Below are 24,275 nucleotides of genomic sequence, written 5' to 3'. Positions count from 1 at the left end.
TGTGACCCGTTGCGGATCCGGGGCAGCGCGTGGGGGCGGTGCCAGGGTATATACAGCACGCGGGCACCTCTGGGGCTCACCTGGCGCACACCTGGAGTGGGGGGCTGGTCGCGACCGGGGACTTCCTTGGCTGGGGCGCAGGAGACACAGCCCGGGGGCGGCGCAGGGCACACCAGCCCCAGCCCGGCTCCCGCCAGAGCCCACGTTTGGGCCCAGCCCCGTCCAGCGCCGCATCCCTGCCCCATCCCCGACCACGGAGTGAGCCTTCCTCGTCCGGATCACTCCGCCGGGTGCCCCTGCCATGGGCTTCTTGGAGGAGGAGGGCAGCTGGAACCTGTCCTTCTCCGGCGCCGGCTTCCTGGGTCTCTATCACGTGGGCGTCACCCACTGCCTGCGCCAGCGCGCCCCTCGCCTCCTCCAAGGCGCCCGCCGCTTCTACGGGTCTTCGTCTGGGGCGCTCAACGCAGTCAGCATCGTCTGCGGCAAGTCGGTCGGTGGGTCCTTGACCGCAGGGGTGAAGAAGGGCGGGGACACCTTAAGGGAAGAGGATTCTCGACGAGACAGGGTGGGAGCCCAGAGGCGCTGGTGCCTGGCGCGGTGCCCTGCACCTTCTACCCCAGCACAGCCCGATTTAATCCCATGAGAACCCCGAGGTCTGGGGACTAGGTGATCCCCATTTGCAGAGGAGGGATGGTGGTTCAGAGCCAGAAACTCTGTTTCCCAGGTCGGCTGAGGGGCAAAAGGTGAAAAGGTGAACGGAACATTTGAATCCAAGGCCGAGCCCAGAAATTCTGAGCTGGAGTGAGGAGGATCCGGCTCCCATTGCACCTAGCAGGGCGGTGAGGGTGTGGAGAGGAGGGGCTGGCAGGACCCACGCGCTGAGGCCTCCCCTCCCCCGCCCCCCTGCAGACTTCTGCTGCACCCACCTCCTGGGCTTGGCCAGGCAGTTGGAGCGGCTGAGCCTCGGCATCCTGCACCCAGCCTTCGCGCCCATTGAGCACATCAAGCGGCAGCTGCAGGACTCTCTGCCCCCCGACGCCCACATCCTGGCCTCCCAGCGGCTGGGCATCTCGCTGACCCGCTGGCCCGACGGCCGCAACTTCATAATCACTGACTTTGCCACCCGTGATGAGCTCATCCAGGTGGGCAGTGCCGGGACCCAGGGCCTGGCGGGGTGGGCGGCAGGTGGACAGGCTCCATACAGTCCAGAGTGACTTCCAGGTACTTCCCAGGCAGATGTGTTCGTGGGGCGCAGAAGGAGGGAGGGAGGGAGGGAGGGCCGACCTGTTTATAGGCGAGGAAACTGAGGCACACAGAGGATTGGCAGGGTGAGGCTGGAGACTTCCGGGCTTGCTGCACACAGAAGGGTCTGGCTGGAGCCCGGCAGAGTCAAGCTGCTGAGTCAGGGCCCCCAAAGGGACTGCTCTTTCCAGAGGGCAGCTGCCCAGCCCCAGCCCCCGCGCCACCCCATCCTCCAGGTGCTTTTTGGCAGTGGGCAGATATTTAATGAATGTCTGTTATGTGCCAGTCACTGTTCTAGGCGCTGTGACTGTAACAGGGAGCAAAACAGACAGAAGCCCTTGCCTTCCTGGAGCTTCTATGCTCCTTGGTTCTGGGGGGTGGGTGGTCTCTGTAATGAACTCATCTCTAAGAAAGAGGTAAGGAACAACCCAGTACTGAAATGAAATAGGATGTCTAAAAAAGATGCTTCACATAGACCTTGACTCTATTGATATTTGCCAATAGCGTGCACACGCACGCGCACGTGCAGGCACACTGTGTGACAACCAAAAGTGCCTCTGACATTACGTGTCCTGTGGGGGCGGGGGGATAATCGCTCCTAGTTGAGAACCACCAACCTAGAGCCTGCAAGCTTTTGAATATAGAACTTTGTCTCTTGGAACACTTGGAAACATCCCAGCTCTCTCTGGGAGGTGCCGCACCCATCCTGGCTCTGACCAGATGGAGATGCATGTGACAGTCTTGTTCCCGCAGATGAATAATAGGGACAGCAGCTAGTGTGTACTGAGCACCTACTATGTGCCAGGCCCCGCCCCAACTGCTACACAGGCAAGGATTCTGGGCCAGTCTTTGGGGTCCGTGGCTGGCTTCCTCAGGAGCCTGTGGACACTCGCCTGCGGCAAGCACCTGGCCTCCTTCCCTGCACACCCACAGAAAGAGGAGGTGGCCATCAAGACAGAAGGCTCCAAGACAGAGGTGCTCCGAGCCCTGCTTCCCTGGGAGAGCTTGGCTGGGAGGTGATGCCTCAGCTTCCTCATCTGGACGCGGGACTGATGACACTTCCTTTGCAGGCTGCTGGGTTTAGAAACTGTGCCCAGAGGTTCTGAATGCAAGGAGCATGCACAGTCGTGTTCCTGCTGACTGTTCTCTTCCTAGGTGTTGGTCTGCAGTTTATACATTCCTTTCTATTGTGGGGTGATTCCCCCGGAGTTCAGAGGGGAGGTGAGTGCACTTTGGAACCCTGTCCTTGCTCTGGGAAGCCTGGGGTGCACACTGTGGAGAAGGGCTTGGGTGGAGGAAACCCTAGCAGCTCAAAGGCCCAAGAGGCAGGGTCCACCTGGCACCGTGTGGGGCATGATCCCCAGCCGTGAGCACCTACTGTGTGCCAGGCCCTCCCCCTGCTCCTGGGGAGCATTCAGCCTCCTGGGCTGGAGTGGCCCTGGTGACTCAGGGGCAGCTAGAGGGTCATCCGCTGCAGCCAGTGCGGGAGGCATTCTGAGAGGGCAGCACCACCCACCTGCCCCCCACAAATTACAGCGATACATCGATGGGGCTCTGAGCAACAACTTGCCCTTTGCGGACTGCCCCTCCACCATCACTGTGTCGCCCTTCCACGGGACGGTGGATATTTGCCCCCAGAGCACCTCCGCCAACCTGCATGAGTTGAACGCCTTCAATGCCAGCTACCAAATCTCCACCGAGAACTTCTTCCTGGGATTCATATGCCTTGTGTCCCCCAACCCTGAGGTAGGTCCAGCCCTGTGAAGGTGTTAGAGGCTTGGCCAAGGTCAAGGGCCCTATGAGTCAGATTCTGTGTGCCCCTAACCCCCGCCACCACCCGAGCCTCAAGGCAGTTACAACATATGTCCCAAGTCTCACAGCCAAGGATGGCCTGGATCCTAAGCCTGGGGTTCATCAGGTGTATCCTTGCTGTTCTTGCCTCCATGAGCCAGTGCTGAGTGAGGACTGGCCTCAGGTCAAGGGGACACACTTGCGCCAACTCTGCTGAGCTGGTGGTCTTTGGGCAGGGCCTTCGCCTGTGCTCCCCTAGGCCAGGGTCTGCAGGCAGGTACTGTTACCACTTCCATTTCTCAAGGGAGGACACGATGGCTCAGAGAAGTTAAGCAACTTGTTCAAAGTCACACAGCCTGGAATCAGCAAAACCAGGATTCAGACCTTCAGCTGGCTCAGGCCCATGCTCTTCACCATTGCCCTTGACTGTGCCCAGACTGACTATCCATTGTGGAGGCAAGGCACAAGTGCAAAGAAAACAACAAATGAGGGTTTTTTTCTAAACCCCTTGGTATTTCTTAAAAATGAGTAATCTGACAACTGTTGAAACTCACTCCTCCTGATGGGGCGTGGTGGCTCACACTCGTAATCCCAGCACTTTGGGAGGCTGAGGCGGGCAGATCACTTAAGGTCAGGAGTTTGAGACCAGCCTGGCCAACATGGAGAAACCCAGTCTCTACTAAAAATACAAAAATTAGCTGGGCGTGGTGGTGCATGCCTGTAATTCCAGCTACCGGGGAGGCTGAGACAGGAGAATCACTTGAACGCGGGAGGTGGAGGTTGCAGTGAGTTGAGATTGTGCCACTGCACTGCAGCCTGGGTGACAGAGCAAGACTATGTCTCAAAAAAACAAACAAACAAACACACAAACTCTCTCTCTCTCTCTTTCTCTCTCCCTCTCTCTCTCTCTCTCTCTCCCCTCCGCCCCGACCACATCCTGGTTCCTCCCCGCCCCTCCTACCTCTCACGTTTGTGTAGTGCTTTCTAAGTCATGAGACAAGGTCATGTTCATTTCCTCTGGTCCTCCCCACACCCCTGGGTGAGCAGAAGATCCCAGCCCCATTTTCTAGATAAGTAAACTGAGGCACTGAGAGAGTTGGCACTTCCATGCTGAGGTCTCACAGCAAGGATGAGGGGGTCCAGCACCCTTTGCCACAGGTGGGGCTTTAATCAGACAGGTAGGTGGGGCTCTTGGTTTCTCAGCCCGTCTCAGTCTGGTCCTGAAAGTGAACAGCAAAGGGGCAAAGGGAACCCTCATCCACTGCCCTACAAGAGGCCAGATGAAGTCCTAGCCATCCCAGGCCTTGTCATCCCATCTTCCAGAGGAGGAAACTGAGGCAAGAGAGGGGAGGAGCTGGAGCAAGAGCAGCCAGGGTGTCTGGGGGGGGGGACGCAATGTGGCTGCAGGGATGGAACCAGTCGAGCAGATCTATTCTGCCTGCAGGCCTCTGGCCCTTCCTGCCCAACGCTGGGGTCCCCAGGGGTCCCTGAGCCCTGCTGAATGGTCGCCTGGGGAGAAGAGGCTGGGTTGGGATTGTCTCTAGTTGAAAACAAGTCTCTGGCCTGTGACATCGGCTCGAGGGGCAGGTCCAGGCCTTGCCAACCCCACCGTGGCCCTGTGTGTTGGCAGGTAGTGGCCGACAGCTGCAGACAAGGCTACCTGGATGCCCTAAGGTTCCTGGAGAGACGTGGTAGGTGGCAATCCCACAGTGGCTGGGGATCATGCCCACATGGTGCCAGGTGGACACTGCCTCTTGAGCCTTTGAGCCACGACGGACCTGGGCTCACTCACTCTCGTCCTCAGCATCTGCTCTGTGCTGGACCTGAGCTGAGTACTGAGGACTCAGAGGAGAATCACACACAGGTTCTACTGTTGAGCAGCCAGCAGCCTGGTGCACGGGACAGACCCACAGAGAGACAACCCAGGGAAATGAGTGCAGTGATGAAGGGATGCTCAGGGCTGAGGGAGTCCGGAGGACTCAGCATTGGACTCGGCCTGGGGGTTGGGGGTAGGCAAGGAGGGCTTCCTGGAGGCAGTGACAGATACGCTGGGTTCTGACTAGTTATGAGAACACCAGCAAGGTTGAAGATGCAAAGGAAGAGTGTATTCTAAGCAGAGGGAAGAACAAGAGAGAAGGGGCAGAGGCAGGCACCCTGAGGGCACATAACTCAATATGGCAGGAGGGGTGTGTGTGTGTGTGTGTGTGTGTGTGTGTGTGTGTGTTCATGGGGCAGTGGGTGGGCCAGAGAGGTCTGGGCTGGAGAGCCTGGATGTCTCCACAGGACAATGCTCTTCAAATGAGTGGGTAGACATTCAGGCGCAGGTCGAATGAACTGCTCAAGAACTCACGTGCTCAAGCTCTGCATTACAACCAAAGACACACGACCAGGAGGCATTTGCCCAGCGCTTCACACACGCCCAGATGTGGGCTTAAGCTTTATGTATTTACCTTGTTTAATTCTCAGAGCAACCGTATAAAGCAGGTCTTACTTATCCTTTTTTAAAAAGAAGGAAACTGAGGCACAAGGCATTGGGTCACATAGCTTGCAGGTGGTAGAGCCAGAATTTGAACCCTGGATTGTGTCTCTGGGATCTGGTTTCTGCACTCGAAAGTGGGCAGGGAGCAGGGTAGAGCAGGGTCGGGGGGAAGGCAGGAGGGAGTCATTCAGAATAAGTCGTGGGTCTATCCCACAGCATAGTGGGTCCCCGGAACTGGGTTTGGGCACCGAGGAATGTGGGCGGCGTGGGGAACCTTGGGGAGGCTCAGATGCCTGCCTTGTCTTATCCTCTCCCTTCCCTGACCCAGGACTCACCAAGGAACCTGTGCTATGGACGCTGGTGTCTAAGGAACCCCCAACCCCAGGTGATGGGGGCTGGGATGCTGGTTGTGACCAACACCAGAAGGGGGGCCTGTCTCTCAACTGGAAAGTGCCCCATGTGCAAGTCAAGGACGTGCCCAACTTTGAGCAGCTCTCGCCAGAGCTGGAGGCTGGTATGGACTCTTCCTGCATTTGCTCACCTGCCAAGGCCCTGCACTCAGGGGCCCGGGGTCAGGGACCCTGCCTTGAAGGCACTCGTGGTCTGGAAGAGGACAGGACTCATTTACTGAGCACCAACTAAGTGCCAGGTGTGGTACTATGGGCTTTTAACATGCGGCATCATTCATTCCTCACCACAACCCTGGGCCTAAGCATTATTTGTACCCACTTCACTGATGAGGAAACAAAGCTCAGAGAAAGGAAGGGACTCACCAACTGCTCAGAGCCTGCCACTGGTGGACCTGAACCCAAGCCTGTGCCAGCGAAAGCCAGGTCTTTGCCCACTGCCCAGGAAAGGGCAGGACGTGTTGAGGGACACAGCAGAGGCACACACAGAGGGTCTGGATTCTCCAGATGAAAATGAACTCATTTCATCCTTCCAATAACCATCTGAGGATAGTACAGAATTGTTCCCATTGTACAGACGAGGAAACCACAGCACAGAGAAGTTAAGCAATTTGCCCAAGGTCACACAGTAGCAATGGCAGAACCAAGGGTTCTACTCAGAACCATTTAGTCTGTTCTCCTCCTCTGTGACTCAGTGTCACAACTGCAACAACAGGAAAGTACAGGATCCCACAGGCACATGTAATGACGGTGGGGGTGAGTTTGAGTGCCACCTAAGTGAAGCTGGAAAGATGTTGGCCAGGCCAAGAGGCAGAAGAGCATCGGGCAGAGGGCATGGTGCATGCAAAGGTCCTGGGGCTGGGGAGGGAGAGACGGGACGTCCCTGTGGCTGCAGCGTGGTAACTGAGGGGCAGGCAGCAGAGGTGAGCTTGGGAGGCTGGCAGGGTGGGCAGGTGGCTTCAAAAGCTGTGGGAGGAGGGAATGAGGTGGTGGTGGGTGGGGGAGGGGTGGACCCAGCAGGGTGGGAAGAGGCTGAAGGAGAGTGATGGCGGTCGAGGCCAGAGCAGGGAGAGTGGGGTGGGCAAGGGGATGAGGAGGGTGCCTTTTTCCATGCCGGAGAACATACAAGGACATGCAGAAATGGGCGCGGACCTGTGCTGAGCCCCTGAGGTCCAAGTTTGGGATTCCAGAATCTAGAAGTATCCCCCCGGCTACACGGGGGCACCAGGGAGCTCCCTTGGGTGGAGCACCGACTCCTGGGAGCTCCGCCTTGTGCCAGCTGGGGAGGGAATTGTGAATGTCATCCCTAATCCTCACCTTCCTGCCCAGGGAGGAAAGTCCTGCCGGGATCCCCAGTTTACAGAGGAGGAAGCTAGGACTTGTCCCAAGACACTCGGCAGGTGGATGTGGAGCAGGGCTATCTGCGAATCCTCAAATGCCCCGTCTCCAGAGGGCAGTGGCCAGAGTGGACGTGGTGGCCTGAGCTGTGGCCTGGGCTGTGTCTGGAGGCTGGGATTTGGGCTCTGGCTCTGGCTCCATCCCAGCCCAGAGGCTGGTCCCTTCCACTCTGGTCAGGTCAGTGAATAAAGGACCCAGGAGACAGTTGTTGCGGTCACAGTTGCGGCTGTGGTTATTAATAATACTGATGTGTTACTGTTATTGAGGGAGTGTGGTGACAGCATCTGTCCCAACCTAGCAGGCCACAGACTTCCCGGAGGGGTAGGAGAGATAGAAAGAGCTCAGGAGCCTGACAGTCCTCAAGTCTATCCTGGCCTGCCACTTCCTGTTGATGGTCTTTAGGCAAGTCACTGCTCCATTCTGAACCTCAGTCTCCTCGTCTATGAGAGGGCAGACACCACTTGTCTCATGGACAGTGATGACGGCAGAGCTACCTGCCGGCCTGTGGGAGGGGCTCGGCCAGTGTTGCTGCTTCATCTGCAGAAGGCGGAGGGTGCAGTCTCTCACTGTGTGGGATGGGGCTCAGGCTGCCAGCCCACGGACTCCAGGTGGGCAGGGCCGTGCTGGGGCTTCTCTTGCAGCACTGAAGAAAGCGTGTAAGAGGGACCGCAGCCTGTGGGCCCGCTTCTGCCGGTCGGGGCCTGGGCAGGTGCTGACATACATGCTGCTGCCCTGCACGCTGCCCTTCGAGTACATCTACTTCCGGAGCAGAAGGTAAGGCTTGGCCAGGGGGCCTGGGAAGGGCCTGGCTTGTGGCTGAGGTTGTGGTGGAGACCGGCGCCCATGGCAGGAGGGGCGGCCAGCACACTGGGTGGGCAGGACTGGGGGGCGTGGGGGGAGCCCGGCTGGTGTCCCCACGCTGTGTACTGTTGGCTTCATGACTCAGTCTCTGTGGTCTCCTTGCAAAACAAGACTGGTGGGGAAGTGGCATGGGGGCTGCAATTAGAAGCCGGAGGCCCTCTGGTTGCAGGAGGGGTCTCTACCCACCGGGTTCTACACTGTCTCTGTGACCTTTGCCCATTGCTCCACCCAGCAGAGTCTCAGATTGGCTATGTGGCTGGGGCTGGATCTCTTGACCTCTCTGGGTTACAGGTTTCCTTCCTTCCTTCCTTCTTTCCTTCCTGATTCCCTCCCTCCCTCCCTTCCTTCCTTCCTGGTTTCCTTCCTTCCTCCCTTCCTTTTGGTGGAGTCTCACTCTGTTGCCCAGGCTGGAGTGCAATGGCACCATCTTGGCTCACTCCAACCTCCGCCTCCTGAGTTCAAGCAGTTTTCCTGCCTCAGCCTCCCGAGTAGCTGGGAATACAGGCTCAGGCCACCACTCCTGGCTAATTTTTGTATTTTTAGTAGAGACAGGGTTTCGCCATGTGGGTCAGGCTGGTCTCAGGTGATGCATCTGCCTCGGCCTCCCGAAGTGCTGGGATTCCAGGCATGGGATTCCAGGTTCCTTTTCTTTAAAACACTGCCCTTCCAAGTCAGCCCGGCTGTGGTTAGGCCCTCAGCAACATCTTAGCTTGCTGGGTCACATGTCCCTCTGCATCAGCTGTTCATTCATTCCACCAGCAGTTGCTGAGGACCTCTCAGGGGCCATGGCAGCAGCACTGACCCAGACCCAGCTCCTCACCTGGTGGTGTTCACGAACCACAAATTATCACACACTCACCTGTGACTACAGCTCCGCCTAGAGGTTACCTGGGAGAAGTCTGCACTGGCTTTCAGCTGGCACAGCTCCATCTTGGGGCTCTCCGGCCAGGGAAGGCTGCCCGGAGGAGGTGATTCTTGGGCTGTAATCTGAAGGATGAGTCAGTGTCCACCAGGCAAAGAGGACAAGGAGAACATTCTAGGTAGATGGAATAGCACGTGCAAAAGTCCAGAGGCAGGAGGGAGATAGGCCCATTCTAGGAGCAGGAAGGGAGGTCAGTGAAGCTGGAGCCTCAGCATGCCATACAAGACGAGGCAGGGGAGGCTGGTGGGGCAGATGCACAGAGCTCTGGAGCCAGCTGAGCGTGGTCTTTGTCTGGAGAGTGGTGGGAAGGCAGGGAGGTGTCATGGGGAGATCCGTATTTTTTAAAATTCGTTGTTCTCTGGAAGAAGGTCTATGACTATAAACCACAGGTCTCTGTCTCAATGTTGAGTTAATGACTGGGTCAGTCCTGCTGTTTAAATTACCAGTGGCCCAAAGCCAGGAGAGAGCTTTCTACTGAGCTTCTCCTCGAGCTGAGCTGTTTACAGAAACCACAAGTTGAAATCCAAAAGTATAAATGTAAAGTCCAACCTTTTCAGTTAAAAAAAATCCATTGTGTGAGCCCCAAAGGGGAGCCTGCCCAGATCACAGGCAAGTTCGCTCTCAGTGTTTTTCACAATACACATGTTCAACACGTAGGCTGCATTAATAGAGGCAGGAGGTCCAGAACAAGGGAGGTGACAGTCCAGCTTATGTTTTGCCGTCACACCAAGCTCTCTGGACTGCATGCCTCGTTTAAGCTCTGGCGTAGCGGTCCCTCCAAGGGTGCTGTGGCGCAGGTTGAGGCCAACGTCTGAGGTGTCCGGTCAGGGCTTTCTCAGGCACAGTCCTGCAGGGCTGTGGCTCTGCAGATGGACTTATGCTCTCCTCTGTGCTGGGACAAGACGCAGTTCTGAGGACCCTGAATGTGTGGTTGGCTCCATCATGGGGCCATTGCGGAATCATGGGGACATCTTGAGCAAGAGGGAGGTCTGTCAGCTGTGTTTTTGGAGGTCCAGCAGCTTCTGAGAGGACAGTAGACGAAGAGGGGTGGAGTGGGGAGGTCAAGGGCTGGCCTAGAGAGAGAAATGGATGCAGATAAGGAGGATGTTAGGAACTGTGGGCGAGGTGACTGTCCTCATTTGACAGGCAAAGATACAGAGACCCAGACAGGTGTCCTGACCTGCACAGGTCACCAGCTGATGGGCAGGGAAGCTGGGCTGCACCCCCAAGCCAGCCTGACCCCAAAGGCCCCTCTCCATCCCTGTGCTTCCTACTTATTCCCTTTGGAGTCAAGGACCCTAAGGCCTGGCCACCAATGCCACGTTCAAAGTCTGTTTTGAATCATTCTACCCCTGCAGGTGCCCTCGTGGCTCCAACCTGCTCTGCAACAGTGGCCGACACTGCCGGCACTTCTTTCTCCCACCTGGGCAGCCCTCAGGTGCAGGGTCCCGGCTCTGCTCTGGGCCTGTGGGGAGGGTGGGCTCGGTGGGGCCACACCCTGAGCTCACCTGGGTGAAACTGACCTGGCCCTTTCTCCAGGTTGGTGGTGTGGCTGCCCGACGTGCCAGCTGACCTGTGGTGGATGCAGGGCCTGCTGAGGAGCGTGGCCCACAAGGTGTACTCCAGGACCAAAGCCCAGCTCCTTGGTCCCATCAGGTGAGGTGGGCAGAGGACAGGGATGGAGGGAGGGTGGCCGTGCTGAGGGGAATGCACCAGCTGCTTTCTTGGGCCCTGGGCAGGCCATCCATGCCATCGGCCTGACCACCTGCTTACCTGTGTCCCTCTGGCCTACTCATGCAGGCATTGGCACGTGTGTTGGTCACTGCTGTGTGCGTGACCTGTGCTGGACGCCCTATGACAGTCACCTTGGTCAGTCTGCATGACCTGCTGGGTACAGTCACTGAGTTGTCCATGGGACAGGTGCCTCTCTTGGCTTCACCAGATCCCTACCAGTCCTCCTGCCATTGTCCATCCCCATGTGACCTTGGGCGAGGCTGGCCCTGTGTGTGGTCTGACCTGGGGTGGCCTGGTCCCTCTCCTCTGGCTGGCCCTCCCAACTTCAGGGGTCCCCAGCGGCCCTCCTCCACCCATTCGACAGTCATCTGTTTAGCAGGGACGTCAGCGCAGTCCTCTGGGGAATAGGCATCCTGGGACCTTCCTGACACTTCCAGCTCAGCCACATTGCTGCACCTGCACCCACCTAGCTTTATCTGCCCTTTCTGAGCCCCAGGCATTCACCTGAGGTTTCTGCTCTCTCCACAGCCCTCTGGCCACTGGTGTCCCAGAAACAAGCCCCCTCTAACCCCAGATAGCTCCACAAACGGACCATACCCTGGAGCTCGGGCCCACCCATCAGGCCTGAGGGGGCTGAGCTGGGCTAGCCCAGTGACCTGGTGTCCCTGGAATCCTGCTCTGGCCTTTGTCCTGTGTGTCCACATCTGCTCCAGTGGGAAGAGGCTCCGTTAATCTCCATGGAGACCCTGCAGCTTGGAGCTGGGTCCCTGGGGCACAGCCTGTCAGCATGGTCCCGGTCACTGTGTACCCAGGTCACCGGCCCTCCCTCTTGCCCCATCTCATCAGGGAGAGAAAGGAGGAAAGCCACAGAGACACACATCTTCATTCCAGAATTTCCAGGCAGGGATACTAGGAGGGCAGCATTGCTGGGGAGAGGGGCTCCTGTTCTGCCATGGAGCTGCCCACAGAGCAACATACAGAAGACGGAGAAAGTGCCCAACGCCCCAGTCAGAGACCAGAGGAGCTAACTGAAATGATGGGCTGGGTATGCTCCTCCCACAGACTCTTTCTCAGTCCTGCAGTGGCCCTTGGGGTGACCCCTGGATCTGCCCCACTCAGGAAACCTTGACCTCTGACTTCCTATCAGGTCCAGAGGCTGGAAGGTCCTGGCAGGAAGTGGGAGGAGGAGGAGAGGGGGTCCAGGTCTTTTCAGGATCCCAGCTGTGGGTGCTTCTGTTGGGCCCAGTGGCCCCTGCTGCCACCACAGCCTCGTTCCTGTGGAAGGTTTGTGAAATAGCCATGCCTCTACCTCAGGCAGAGAGGATGCCAGGGATACCAGGCCTCTGGCCTCTCCAGGAGTCACTGCTCTCCCCACTCGCAGAGCGGGACCTATGCTGGGCCACCCAAATATCTCCAAAGCTATCAGCTTGGCTTTTTTTTTTTTTTTTCTGTCACTCAGGCTGGAGTGCAGGGAATGATCTTGGCTCACTGCAGCATTGGCCTCCCAGGCTCAAGCAATCCTCCTGCCTCAGCCTCCTGAGTAGTTGGGACTACAGGCGTGTGCCACCACATCTGGCCATTTTTTTCTATTTTGAAAACGACGGGTTTCTGCTGTGTTATCCAGGCTGAGCTCAAGTGAGCCTCCCACCTCAGCCTCCCAAAGTGCTGGGATTACAGGTGCAAGTCACTGCAGCTGGCCTAGCTTGGCTTTTGATATATGAAACTTGTCTGAAGTTTCAAAGTGGGGATTGAAGGAAATTAAAATATTTTACCCCAAAATATATTTCTTTGACATATTTTGAAATGGCTGCCACTTGGTCATCCTGACAGAAGTGGCCTTGCAAAGCTGACTTAAGTGGAGAAAATCTGCATCTGCAGAAAATCTCTATGAATGCAGCCATGCCCCCTCCCCCATTCTATTCTTTCCCCAGATCCAAGAGCGAATGGGAGTCTCACACCCTTATCATCTGTTCTCTCCAAGGGATGCTTTATCCACATAACAAGGACACCTTTGCTAGTCAAGCCTCTTTCCCCCCTCTCCTAACCTGTTTTACCAAAATCTAAGCCCCCATTCTTTCTGTAACCTCAAAATGGTATGTATGTTTGTGTAACGCATGGAGAAGCTGGGTCTTCATTCTGAAGGCTCCCGTGTATGCACATTAAATTTGTATGCCTTTTCTCCTACTAAGAAGAAGATAGCACATACAAGTAGGAAAAAGTGTCTCAATATAGAACATAACACACCAAAACCAGGGGCACTGGGAGTTGTGGTTACCCAGCGTGCCAGAACGGAAGGGCAAGAGGATGGCGGGCGGGGGAAAGCTGTGTGTTCAGCACCGCGGACAGCGACCTGCCTTCCCTGCTGCCTCAGCAGCCTGTGGGATGGATTTCAGATGGCTGAGATTTGGAGATCTTCTAGATTCACCTTATGTAAAAAGAGCCTCTTCAGGACAAATAAAAAATAAAGACAAAGAGCTATCCAGCCCCCTTTTATGCCCCTTCTTATGCAGCGGTGAAGTTTTCTCTATTCAAAGGCTTAGACCTTGATGGACATTTTCACTTTATGAGAAGTTACTGCTTTTCTCTCTTTAAAGATATCTTTGTTAAAAACCAATTGGCTGTAGATGTTTGGGTCTATTTCTGAGCTTTCTATTCTGTTCCATTTATTTACATGTTTATGCATATGTCAGTTACATATTATCTTGATTTACAGTGTTAAGTAGCTTTATAATAAGTCCTGAAATCAGGTAGCATGAGCCCTCAAACTTTGCTATTCTTTTTCAAAATTATTTTGCCTATTCTAGGTTCTTTGTTTTTCTATATAAATTTTAGAGTCAGCTTGTCAATTTCAACAGAAGAGTCCAATGTGATCTTGCCTGGAATTGCACTGACTCTGTAGATACACGTGAGGAGAATGGGCACCTTAAGAATGCTGAATCTATGAACAGGATATATCTCTCCATTTCTTTCTCTCTCTCTCTTTTTTTTCTTTTTTTTGGAGATGGAATCTCACTTTGTTGCCCAGGCTGGAGAGCAGTGGTGCAATCTTGGCTTACTGCAACCTCCGCCTCCTGGATTCAAGCAATTCTCCTACATCAGCCTCCCAAGTATCTGGGACTACAGGTACGTGCCACCACGCCTGGCTAATTTTTGTATTTTTAGTAGAAACAGGGTTTCATCACATTGATCAGGCTGGTCTTGAACTTCTGACCTTGTGATCCACCCACCTCAGCCTCCCAAAGTGCTGGGATTACAGGCATGAGTCACTGTGCCCGGCAGCTCTCCATTACTTAAAGTTTTAAAACACTTCTCTCATTAACGTTTTGTAGGTTTTGCTATACAAATCTTGCAGATACTTTCTTAGCTCTATTATAACTATTTAATAGTTTTTGGTGCTACTACAAATGATATTTTTAAATTTCAATTGTTTGTTGCTAGTATGTATAAATAGAATTGTTTTTATTTGTTGGCCTTGTATCCTATGAACTTGTTAAACTCACCTATCAGTTCAGCAGCCTTTTTGCAAATTCCTATGGATTTTCTGTTAATAAAGGTTTTTCTTTAGGTTTCTATTCTGAAAACAGTTAAACTTATAGAAAAGTTTACTGCAATTGTGCTAGGCAGAATAACAATCCTCCAAAGATATCCACATTCCAGTCCTCGGAGCCTGTGAATATGTTATGTTATATGTCAAAGGCAAATTAAGGTTGTAGATGAAATTAAGGTGCCGATCAGCTGACCTTAAAATAGGGAGATTATCTTGGATTACTGGGTAGGTCCAATGTAACCACAAGGGATCCTTAAAAGTGGAGGAGGGAAGCAGAAGAAGAGTCAATGTAAAAGTGATACGGCCGGGTGAGGTGGCTCACGCCTGTAATCCCAGCACTTTGGGAGCCTGAGGCAGGCAGATCATCTGAGGTCAGGAGTTCAAGACTAGCCTGACCAACATGGAGAAAAAATCCTGTCTCTACTAAAAATACAAAATCAGCCGGGCATGGTGGTAGATGCCTGTAATCCCAGCTACCCAGGCTGAGGCAGGAGAATCACTTGTACCTGGGAGGTGGAGGTTGCAGTGAGCCAAGATCACACCATTGCTTTCCAGCCTGGGCAAAGAAAAAAAAAAAAAAAAAAAAAGTGGGAAATTCTGTGTCTGCCATTGATAGTTCTGAAGATGGAAAGAGGCCATGAGCTACGGAATGTGGGTGGTCTCTAGAAGCTGAAAAAAAGCAAGGAAGTAGATCATCCCCTGGATCCTCCAGAAAGGAATGCAGCCCTGCTGACACCTTCCTTTTGGTGTCAGCATCAGACTTCTGACTTACAGAACTGCGTTTGTGGTAATTCATTATAGCAAAATGGAAAATGACTACACAATGAGCATATATCATCACCTACATTCACCAATTGTAGCTTTTCCGACATTTTCTTTCTTGCTTTCAAAGTATATACACACATGTGGTTAGTAGGGTTGTAATTGTGGTTTTTTTTTTGTGAAACCACTGGAAAGTACATGGCAGACATCATGCTTCTTCACCCCCAAATACTTCTGCATGTATCTCCAAGGCAAATGGACATTTTTACATAACTACAATGCAGTTTTCAAATTTAGGAAATTTAAAATTGAATATTATTATCTAATCTAGAGTCTATATTCAAATGTTGCAACTGTCCTAGTAATGGCCATTATGGCTTTTTTTTTTTTTTTTTTTTGAGATGGAGTCTTACTCTGTCGCCCAGGCTGCAGTGCAGTGGCACAATCTTGGCTCACCACCTCTGCCTCCCACGTTCAAGAGATTCTCCTGCCTCAGCCTCCTGAGTAGCTGAGATTACAGGCCCACTAAGCCCAGTTAATTTTTGTATTTTTAGTAGAGATGGGATTTCACCATGTTGGCCAGGCTGATCTCGAACTCCTGACCTCAGATGATCCAGCCTCCCAAACTGCTGGGATTACAGGAGTGAGTCACCACACCCAGCCCATTATGGCTTTTAAGAAATGATTCCATATCCAACCCAGAATCACACATTGTATTTAGTTGTTAGTAACTCAGTCTCCTTTATCTGGAGCAGTTCTTTTAGCCTTTTTTTTTTTTTTTTTTTGTCTTTCATGACACTGACATTTTTGAAGAGTATGGGTCAGTTGTTTTATAAAATGTACCCCTTACCTTTTGTATTCATTCCTCATTATTAGATTCAGGATCAGGACAGGAGTTTTTCGTAGGAATACCATGTAAGTGACCCTGTGTTCTTTTCAGTGTATCACATCTGGTGGCACATGCTGTCAGTTTGCCATAGCATTGGTAACCTTTATTTTGATCACCTGGTTAAAGTGGTGTCTTAGGGTTCTCTGGAGAAACAAGACCAATACACACAGACATATATATGTGTATATATATATATTTTTACATATATGACCACTAGTTTCATATATGTATATAGAAAAAGATTTATTTATTTTTGTGCAACAAAGTCTCACTCTGTTGCCCAGGCTGGAGTGTAGTGGCATGATCTCGCCTCACTGTAACCTCCACCTCCCAGTTCAAGTGATTCTCCTGCCTCAGCCTCCTGAGCAGCTGGGATTACAGGCACATGCCACCACACCCAACTAATTTTTTGGTATTTTAGTAGAGATGGGGTTTCACCATGTTGGCCAGGCTGGTCTCATACTCTTGACCTCAAGTGATCCACCTGCCTCGGCCTCCCAAAGTGCTGGGATTACAGGTGTGAGCCACCATGCCCGGCCCAGAAAGAGATTTATTATAAGGTAGTGGCTCACACGATTGTGGAGGCTGAGAATGATTTACTATCTGCAAGCTGGAGACCTAGGAAAGCTGGTGGTTTAGTGTGAAGGCCTGAGAGCAGGTGAACTGCTGCTGTAGATCTGATTCCGTTTGGATGGCCTGATAACCAGGAACACCGAGGGCAGGAGAAGACTGGTGTCCCCGTTGAAGCAGTCAGGCAGAGAGCAAATTCAGCCTTCCTTTTTGTTCTATATAAGCCCTCGACAAATTGGATGTTGCCCATTCACATGGGAAGAACCATTTGCTTTTTTTTTTTTTGATATGGCGTCTTGCTCTGTCACCCAGGCTGGAGTGCAATGGCATCATCTTGGCTCACCACAACTTCGTCTCCCAGGTTCAAGCGATTCTCCTGCTTCAGCCTCCCAAGTAGCTGGGATTACAGGTGCGCATCACCACTCCCAGCTAATGTTGACCAGACCTCACTTACATGACAATCTCATAGATAAATGAAGCAATTTCAACATGGTGATCACAGACCACTAAATCCCAAAGTGTTGGGCCCTTCAGAGAAGAGAACCCTGTGTGACTCCCTGGTTGCATATCCATGAAGCAGGGCCTGCATCTATGTTCATGTCTGTATTTTTATCTATGTCTATATCTTCATGTAATTGCCACCAAGAGCAAGCTATGATGTTTCCAGCACTCTGGAGGGTAGGTTCTCTTGAGTCTACTCCTAGTCAACCCTCTTTCCATGCCCCAGGTTAAGACTGTTCTGACCTCTATCACTATATATCCCTTTTGCTTGTTTTTGACTGTTTATAAATAATCATATACATACCATTTTTTATGCTTGACTTATTTTTGTTCATCATTTTGACTGTGACATTCTCCTCGGTTACATTCCTTTTTAAAAAATTACTGTGGTGGCCAGACACGGTGGCTCACACCTGTAATTAAAACGCTTTGTGAGTCCAAGGTGGGCAGATCACCTGAGGTCAGGAGTTCCAGACCAGCCTTGCCAATATGGCTCCAGATTGTTGCTGGTGTAAAGTCTTTCCATCCTCCTGGCTACAGTACTTAGAGGAAGGAATCATTCTTTCCTTTACACAGCTGACCGCTGGGCTGCAGAGAATGAAAGCAGGACTGTGTTGTTTTCATCTTTCTGCTTCCCCAGTCCCAGGTATGTTAGCAGGTGCTTCATGTATGTCTGCTGAATGTGTGACTGGCAAGGGATTGTACTGAGATCTCTAGAACTCAGTTGCTCTCACATTGTAGTTTGCATAAGAAGTGCCTTAATAAATGCACATTTTTGGAATTTTCCTCCATAGGTCTGGGGTTCTGGAATTTGCAATTCAACACTCCCCTCTCCTACTTGTGGGCTATTAAGAAGCACTTTTTTTTGACCAGGCTTTTTTTTTTTTTTTGAGACAAGATCTCGTTGCCCAGACTGGAGTGCCATGGTGCAAGCTCACGGCTCACTGTTAATTTATCTTTTTTTTTTGTATATTTGTAGAGATGCGGTTTCACCATGTTACCCGGGTTGGTTTCGAACTCCTGACCTCAGGTGATCCGCCCACCTCGGCCTCTCAAAGTGCTGGGATTACAGGCGTGAGCCACCGCGCCTGACCAAGACGCATTTTTTTTTTCATTTTTAAGACGCGTATTTTTAATAGCACCTATCATTTACCTGAAATTATCGTGGTTATTTACCAATGTAAGCTCCAACAGGGCCTGGCTTCTGCCTGCTTCTCCCCTGATGTGTGTCGGGAGCCTGGCCCAGCGCCTGGCCCAGACGAGGAGCGCCCTAAGCACGTGCTGAATGGACGACTGCTTTTCGGGCCTTCCAGCGTGGGTATCTCATGCGTCCGTGTTGAGTGCTTGCTGAGTGACAGAAGCCACGAGCGGAACGAACGCACGCGCGAGGGAGGAGGCTGCGGACCGCGGGCCGGAGTTTCTGACGGTCCAGGGAGCGGTGGGTGACCGCGGCCAGGGGCGGGGAGGGCGCGGCTCCGCGGCGCCGTGACGTCACGCTCGTGGAGCGCCGCGGCCGCGCGCCAGGCAGCGCCATGACGTCATACCTGCGGAGCGAAGCCTCCGCCGCGTCGGGCGGCGCCGTGACGTCACGCCTACGGAGCGGCCGCCGCGCGCCGGTGGGGCGCGGGCGCGGGCGCGGGCGGGGCGCGGGCGCGTGCGGGCTGCGGGCCGGGCGGCGGCGGCGGCGACGGCGGCATGGCGGAGAGCGAGGCCGAGACCCCCAGCACCCCGGGGGAGTTCGAGAGCAAGTACTTCGAGTTCCACGGCGTGCGGCTGCCGCCCTTCTGCCGCGGGAAGATGGAGGAGATCGCCAACTTCCCGGTGCGGCCCAGCGACGTGTGGATCGTAACCTACCCCAAGTCCGGTGAGCCCCGCGCCGACCGCGCTCGCCCCGCCGCGCCCCAGCCCTGCAGCGCGGCCGCGTAGACACCGCGCCCGCGACCGGGGCTTCTGCCCGGCAGGGTTTCGCCCTCCCCCGCGCCCTGCCTACCGCCCTCCCGGTGCTCGGATCCCCGCAGGGCGGAGCAGGGCGCGGCAGGGTGGAGTGGGAAGGGGCTTGGCCCGCGTCTGGGGAAACCAAGGTCGGAGACCTTCTAGGGTGGCCCGTTCCGTGGAGATGGAGCCTATTTGGCCGGCGCTGCAGGAGGACGGACCCAGGGCCGCCACCCATCCCTGCTTCTCCCTTTACCTGGCTGGCTGTGTGACCTTGGGCAGGTCACTCAACCTGTTTCTGAATCCTGCCCAGCCTTTGATGAGTGCAAAGTCCTGGCGTTCACCTGGGAAGGGAGATAACATGGGCGTCATGGCTTTCAACGTGGAAACGTACGTCCCTCCTTTCTAGCGTGGGCTTCGGGTGGGGGATGGGACCAGCCCCTGCCCGGAGTGCCTGGCTTGTACATTCGCTTGTTTCAGGGCTGCCTCCATCACCGAGGCAAGACCCGGGGCATTCCCACTTCCCAGCATCAACTGACGTCACATTCACAATAACAGCTGTGTGAGCTAGAGGTGGCCATTCCCACTTTACAGTCTAGGCATAGAGGCTCAGAGAGGGGAGGAGGCTGGTCCAAGGTCACCCAGCTTGTGAGTGACAGACCTGGGAATGAAAGCTAGGCTGGTCTGTCTCCAGACCTGAGGTAGGAGATTGTATAGTACCCTATCTGAGGTTTGTCGGGCAAGGAGGTAGCTTTGCTGTTCTCTAAACACGCACTAGGAATTCCCTTGTTGCCACTGTGTTTGAGACAGACACAGCGCTGATTAGAAGGTGTCTGGCTGTAAGGTCATGTTGGAATAGCAGCCGGACAGTTTCAGGAAAAGCTGTGGGCTTGGCTGTCTTAGCTGTATAGAGTTCCAGACACCTGAGGGCAGACTCCAGACGTTCTTCTGGGGAGGATTGGAGTAGGGGCTCTCAGTGGAGGGTACTGGGTTGGAGAACAGAGTGTTTGAGGGGCTGCTATCTTGAGCGCATGCCAGTTGCCGCATGGGGGAACCTAGAATGCTTTAGGAATGGCTAAACATGTCGTGGGCTTCTGTGGCCAGCCATGGAGTCCCGTGTGCCAAGTGCCCTACTGCTGTTAATCTGCAAGGGGTTCTCATACCATTTTTTCAAACACTCACAGAAGGCACAAACTGCTCAGAGTCATGCAGTTGCAGAAGGTCAGAGGCCAGGTCTAGCTAGGTCTCCTGGTCCATGTCCAGCCTTTCCCCTGCCCTACAGGTGCTCCATTGCCCTTGGAAAGTCATAAGGGCCCAAGAAGGAGGGGGACCCAGCCTTCTTTCTAGTAGGCTTTAAAATGCTGGGAGTCACATTCAGCCACTTAGGGATTTTGAGGTTTGTGTCACTTCTCTGAGGCCTCTTCAAGTGGACTTCAGGTAGTCCAGTTCATATTTTCTTTCCCTTTCCTTCCCTCTGCTACTGGGGATGGATTTGTAGTGGGCATCAGTGCTTACACATTAAGAACCTGGCTTTGGAGTTGGAAGCCCTGGGTTTGAATGCAGCTTTGCTGCTTACCAGCAGGGTGACCCTGGGCAGATCATAGAACCCCATTGAGCCATGGTCTCTGCGGAGGCAGGAGAGACTGCCTTGGCTCACTGATGTATGTATGGCTGTGAGGATGAGCAAAAGGGTGGGTGAGAGCCCTTAGCCCAGGTCCAGACACATGTAGGAAAGGCTCGTGGTTAATGCTGACTTCTACACCCTGAACACCTGTTGTGACCAGATGCTTTGCTAGGTGCTAGGGAGACCGACAGAGGCCCCATCTGATGCCTGTCCTTAGTGAGCGCTCAGTCTGACGGGGGAGACCTGGCTGGTGCTGGGATTGGGGCAAGTAGCCAGGACTGACAGCGCCTTTCACCTGCTGCAGCAGGGAACCCACGGGTCTCCTTGGATTTCCAGTGTCTGGGTCTAGGAGATCCTACTGAACTTGCAGGTGGTCAGAGCCGGAAGGGCCTGGTCCCTTGTCAGCCCCTTCCCACTCTCCGCTGATGGAGAAACAGGTTCACAGGGCTGCTGGGGGCTTTCTGGTGGCTAAGGCAATGATAATTAGATCCTGGCCTTCTCTTCCTCTCTGGTAGTTTTTCCCACAACCCCGTGCTGCTTGCTGGGATTCTTTTTGTGCTTGTGACATTCTAGCTTAGCTGACAGGTTAGGACTGTGCTCTCTAGCATAGGAGCCTCTGCCCACAGGTGGCTGCTTACATTTAATGAAATAAAAGTGGAAATTCAGTTCCTCAGTGCATCACCATGTTCAGGTGCTCAACAGCCACATGGGGCTAGCGGCTGCCACATGGACAGCACAAATATGGGGTGTTCCCATCACAGCTGAAAGTTCTGCTGGACAGCGCCAGGTAAACTGTGATCTGGACAGTGAGAGCCCATTGTGTCTTTTGAGAGGGGCCTTTCTGTGGATCACTGACTTCGTTCATATTCATTCATTCTTACGGCCTGTTTGGTCCTGGGTGTTGGTTGTATTAAGTCCGATTGTGTCTGTGAAGACATGGTGCCTGTGTGTTGTTGGTTTGATAGAATCACTGCCATTGGTTTTGTCAACAGGTTGATTCTAATCGAGTGCTTGTCCTCAAGAGGGCACAGCCCCGAAGTCACGGAGCTTGGGCTTTGGAATATGGTCCATGCCAGAGCACCCACCGCTCTGATTGCATTTCCCCTTGGTTCCGGCCAGTCGTGAAGCACGTGTGCATTCTCACTGATGCAGAGGGAAGCGCCTGGGCCTGGGCTCCATCCCTTCACTGTGTGGCCTCCGCTCAGCCACCTGGTTTCTCTGAACCTCGGTTTGCTTATTAAGAATGAGAGGATTTTACCTGATTGATGCATTTAAGTCTTAAATTTTCAGACAACTCAGGGGTTGAAGCTGAAGGGAGCTGAAGCTGAGGGGAGGCTCACGGTATGCAGGTCCCAGGCTGGACGGATATGCTAGTTTTCTTGGTGGGTGTCGCTGTGCACAGGCTTCAGAAGGGCTGTGCGTGTGGTGACCTTGTAGCACTTGCGGTGACATGGGGGAAGCCAGAATCCTAACGCTGAAAAGTTACCTGACAAGCTAGGGTGGCAGTTCTCAGAGTCAGGTAAATGGCCTGGGAATGAGGGTTCTGAAGAGGAGGATCTTGGAGATCCTTGGGAGACTACATGGAGGAGGAGGCAGGTTGGTGGATTTCCCGTTAGAGATGCTGTCCTGCTCTCTACCCACTTCCATCCTCAGGGCAGCCCTGTGCTCTTGGGACTGTTTCCTTTTTATAGATGTGAAAATGAGGGCCCAGGGAGGGCAAAGGGCCAGAATAGTGCCAGCACCGAGGGTAGACCCTGGAGAGAAATCACCTACAGGAGGGGAGAAGAGAGGTGTGGGGGTGGGAGCTAGCACCTGCCAGTGCTTCCTGGTTCCCACATGCAGAAGGAGATGTCTCCTTGCCTCAGTGGGTGGGTGAGGAAGGACCCATCGCCCTCAAGGAGGTTGTGGGGCTGACGTTTGTTCTGAGATCAGGGAGCGTGCGGATCCCCTTGAGCTTTACCACACAGGGTAACAGAATGTCTCACAGCAGCATGGTGAGTTACCTGCATGCCATGAGGGAATGCAGAGGTCTGAAGAACGGAACCTGGTTTTGTAGCAGAAGAATCGAGAAGTTCCTCTTTCCCCATCCTTCCCCTCCTGCTCCCTCATCCCTTCCCTTTGTCTTCTGGCTGTTACATGTAATCAGGGGGCTTAACCTGGGGAAGGGGGTGGCAAAACAACTATCCCGAGTGTGTGGGGGGCAGGTTTCTCCCTGTCACTCCACGGGCTGGGAGGAGAAAGCCTGCAGAATGACTCAGGGTTCAGGAGGAAGAAGAAAGCGGGGCTGCTGGGGGCATTCCCTGAGTAGCTGGCCCTAGCGGAACAGGAAGAAACCTTGTGTCTGCTTGTCTGAGCTCCAGGGCCTCCTCCTGGATTCCTCCTTTCTCATTCTTCCCAGATAGTGATGACTCCTCCTCCCCCATGCGCTTGTTACTTCCTTCTACGAGGGGTGCATCTGTCTCCCAAGCGGCTCTCAGATCTTTTGGCTCCTTCAGCTCCTGGCACAGTGTTAGGATTCTTCCCCTCTCACCTGGAGTGTTGCAGTAGCCTCCTGAGTCCCCCTTTGGCTCATCCTTCACTCCATAGCTTGAGTGATCTCCTAGAAACACCAGTCTAACTTAGGTCCTCCAAGCTTAGAATTCTTCACTGGCTCCTGTTGCTGCCAGGCAGCATTCCCCTCCTTAGCCTGCCCTTCTGTGGTCCTGTGGTCTGGACTCCACCTGTTCCACCTCCTTGCTTGCCAGTCACAGGGAACTGTCTGCTCCTCTTGTCTGGTGTGTTGCTCCCCTCCCCTGGTGTCTGCTTCCCCTCCCCTCTGATTACCTGATGACATCCCTCTTCAAGTCCACTTGTCTGTTAGATGAGGGACTAAACATTCTTCCTAGGCCTCCCCTGTGGTAGCTTTCAGAACTCTGGAGATGTTGCTTATGTGTCTTCTGGCTTGCATAGTTTTATTTATTTATCTTTATCTTTATTTTTATTTTTTTTGAAGACTGGGTCTTGGTTTGTCACCCAGGCTGGAATGCTCACTGTAGTCTCAACCTCCCAGGCTCAAGTGATCCTCCCACCTCAGCCTCCTGAGTAGCTGGGACCACAGGCATGAGCCACCATGCCTGGCTAATTTTTTAATTTTTTGTAGAGATGGAGTCTTGCGACATTGACCAGGTTGGTCTTGAACTCCTGGGCTTAAGCAGTCCTCCTGCCCTGGTCTCCCAAAGTGCTGGGATTACTGGTGTAAGCCACCATGCCTGGCCGTAATTTCTTTCCTTTCCCTCCCCGCCTCCCCCTCCCCCTCCTCCCTCTCCCCACCCCCTTTCTGCTTTCTTCTTTCTGCTTTTCTTTCTGCTTTTTTCTTTTTTGAGACAGGATCTCACTGTGCTGCTCAGACTGGCCCAGAACTCCTGGGCTTAAGCAGTCCTCCTTCCTCAGCCTGGGTCTGCAGGCATGCTACTTGCACCTGGTTTCTTTCTTTTTCTCTGTGTGTTGCAGTTTGGGTAATCTCTGTGGACCAATCTGTGGCTAACTGATTCTTTCTTCTGCTGTGTCAAGTCTGTAGATGAGCTGTCAAAAGCGTTCAATGTTTCTGTTATGTTTTTTCCTTCTAGCATTTCCACTT

At 53.6% G+C, this 24,275-nt stretch overlaps 2 protein-coding genes and 1 long non-coding RNA gene across 5 annotated transcripts in view; all 3 read left to right on the top strand.

Annotated features, from left to right (window-relative positions):
• Positions 1–301: 301 nt before the first annotated feature.
• On the top strand, positions 302–11,487 carry PNPLA5 (patatin like phospholipase domain containing 5). 3 transcript variants are annotated; one of them, XM_012449493.2, is made up of 9 exons: positions 302–494; positions 910–1,142; positions 2,398–2,463; positions 2,779–2,988; positions 4,664–4,724; positions 5,841–6,026; positions 7,959–8,091; positions 10,640–10,756; positions 11,363–11,487. In XM_012449493.2, the coding sequence occupies exons 1-9, from the start codon at positions 302–304 to the stop codon at positions 11,400–11,402; spliced, it is 1,239 nt and encodes a 412-aa protein (XP_012304916.2). In that variant the 3' UTR covers positions 11,403–11,487. The 3 variants fall into 3 exon arrangements, with proteins under 3 accessions (XP_012304916.2, XP_021524340.2, XP_064224260.1); XM_021668665.2 differs by lacking the exons at positions 910–1,142; positions 2,398–2,463 and having other exon boundaries at positions 302–498; positions 2,802–2,988; XM_064368190.1 differs by lacking the exons at positions 302–494; positions 910–1,142 and having other exon boundaries at positions 2,349–2,467; positions 2,802–2,988.
• A 737-nt stretch (positions 11,488–12,224) lies between these two features.
• Positions 12,225–17,411, top strand: LOC135271320 (uncharacterized). The gene is made up of 2 exons (XR_010339426.1): positions 12,225–13,957; positions 16,915–17,411. It is a non-coding gene; the product is annotated as an uncharacterized LOC135271320 (long non-coding RNA).
• Positions 17,412–18,688: 1,277 nt separating this feature from the next.
• The window catches only part of SULT4A1 (sulfotransferase family 4A member 1), a 33,879-nt gene continuing 28,292 nt past the window's right edge, over positions 18,689–24,275 (top strand). Inside the window, exon 1 of the mRNA XM_021668666.2 lies at positions 18,689–18,967. Within this exon, the coding sequence (XP_021524341.1) occupies positions 18,799–18,967 (169 nt within the window). The 5' untranslated portion in view covers positions 18,689–18,798. The remainder of the gene's footprint in view (positions 18,968–24,275) is intronic.

Source organism: Aotus nancymaae, unplaced genomic scaffold, assembly GCF_030222135.1.
Source record: "Aotus nancymaae isolate 86718 unplaced genomic scaffold, 86718_ANA_hifiasm-v0.15.2.pri h1tg000076l, whole genome shotgun sequence".
Classification (NCBI taxonomy): domain Eukaryota; kingdom Metazoa; phylum Chordata; class Mammalia; order Primates; family Aotidae; genus Aotus; species Aotus nancymaae.
This window is presented reverse-complemented; position numbering and strand designations above follow the sequence as displayed.

Bases quoted from the DNA above. Each gene is read 5' to 3' on its own strand.
- PNPLA5 (XM_012449493.2), top strand. From the start codon at position 302: ATGGGCTTCTTGGAGGAGGAGGGCAGCTGGAACCTGTCCTTCTCCGGC. The intron at 1,143-2,397 runs GTGGGCAGTGCC...TTCTCTTCCTAG, and splicing joins CCCGTGATGAGCTCATCCAG to GTGTTGGTCTGCAGTTTATA. The intron at 6,027-7,958 runs GTATGGACTCTT...CTTCTCTTGCAG, and splicing joins CTCGCCAGAGCTGGAGGCTG to CACTGAAGAAAGCGTGTAAG.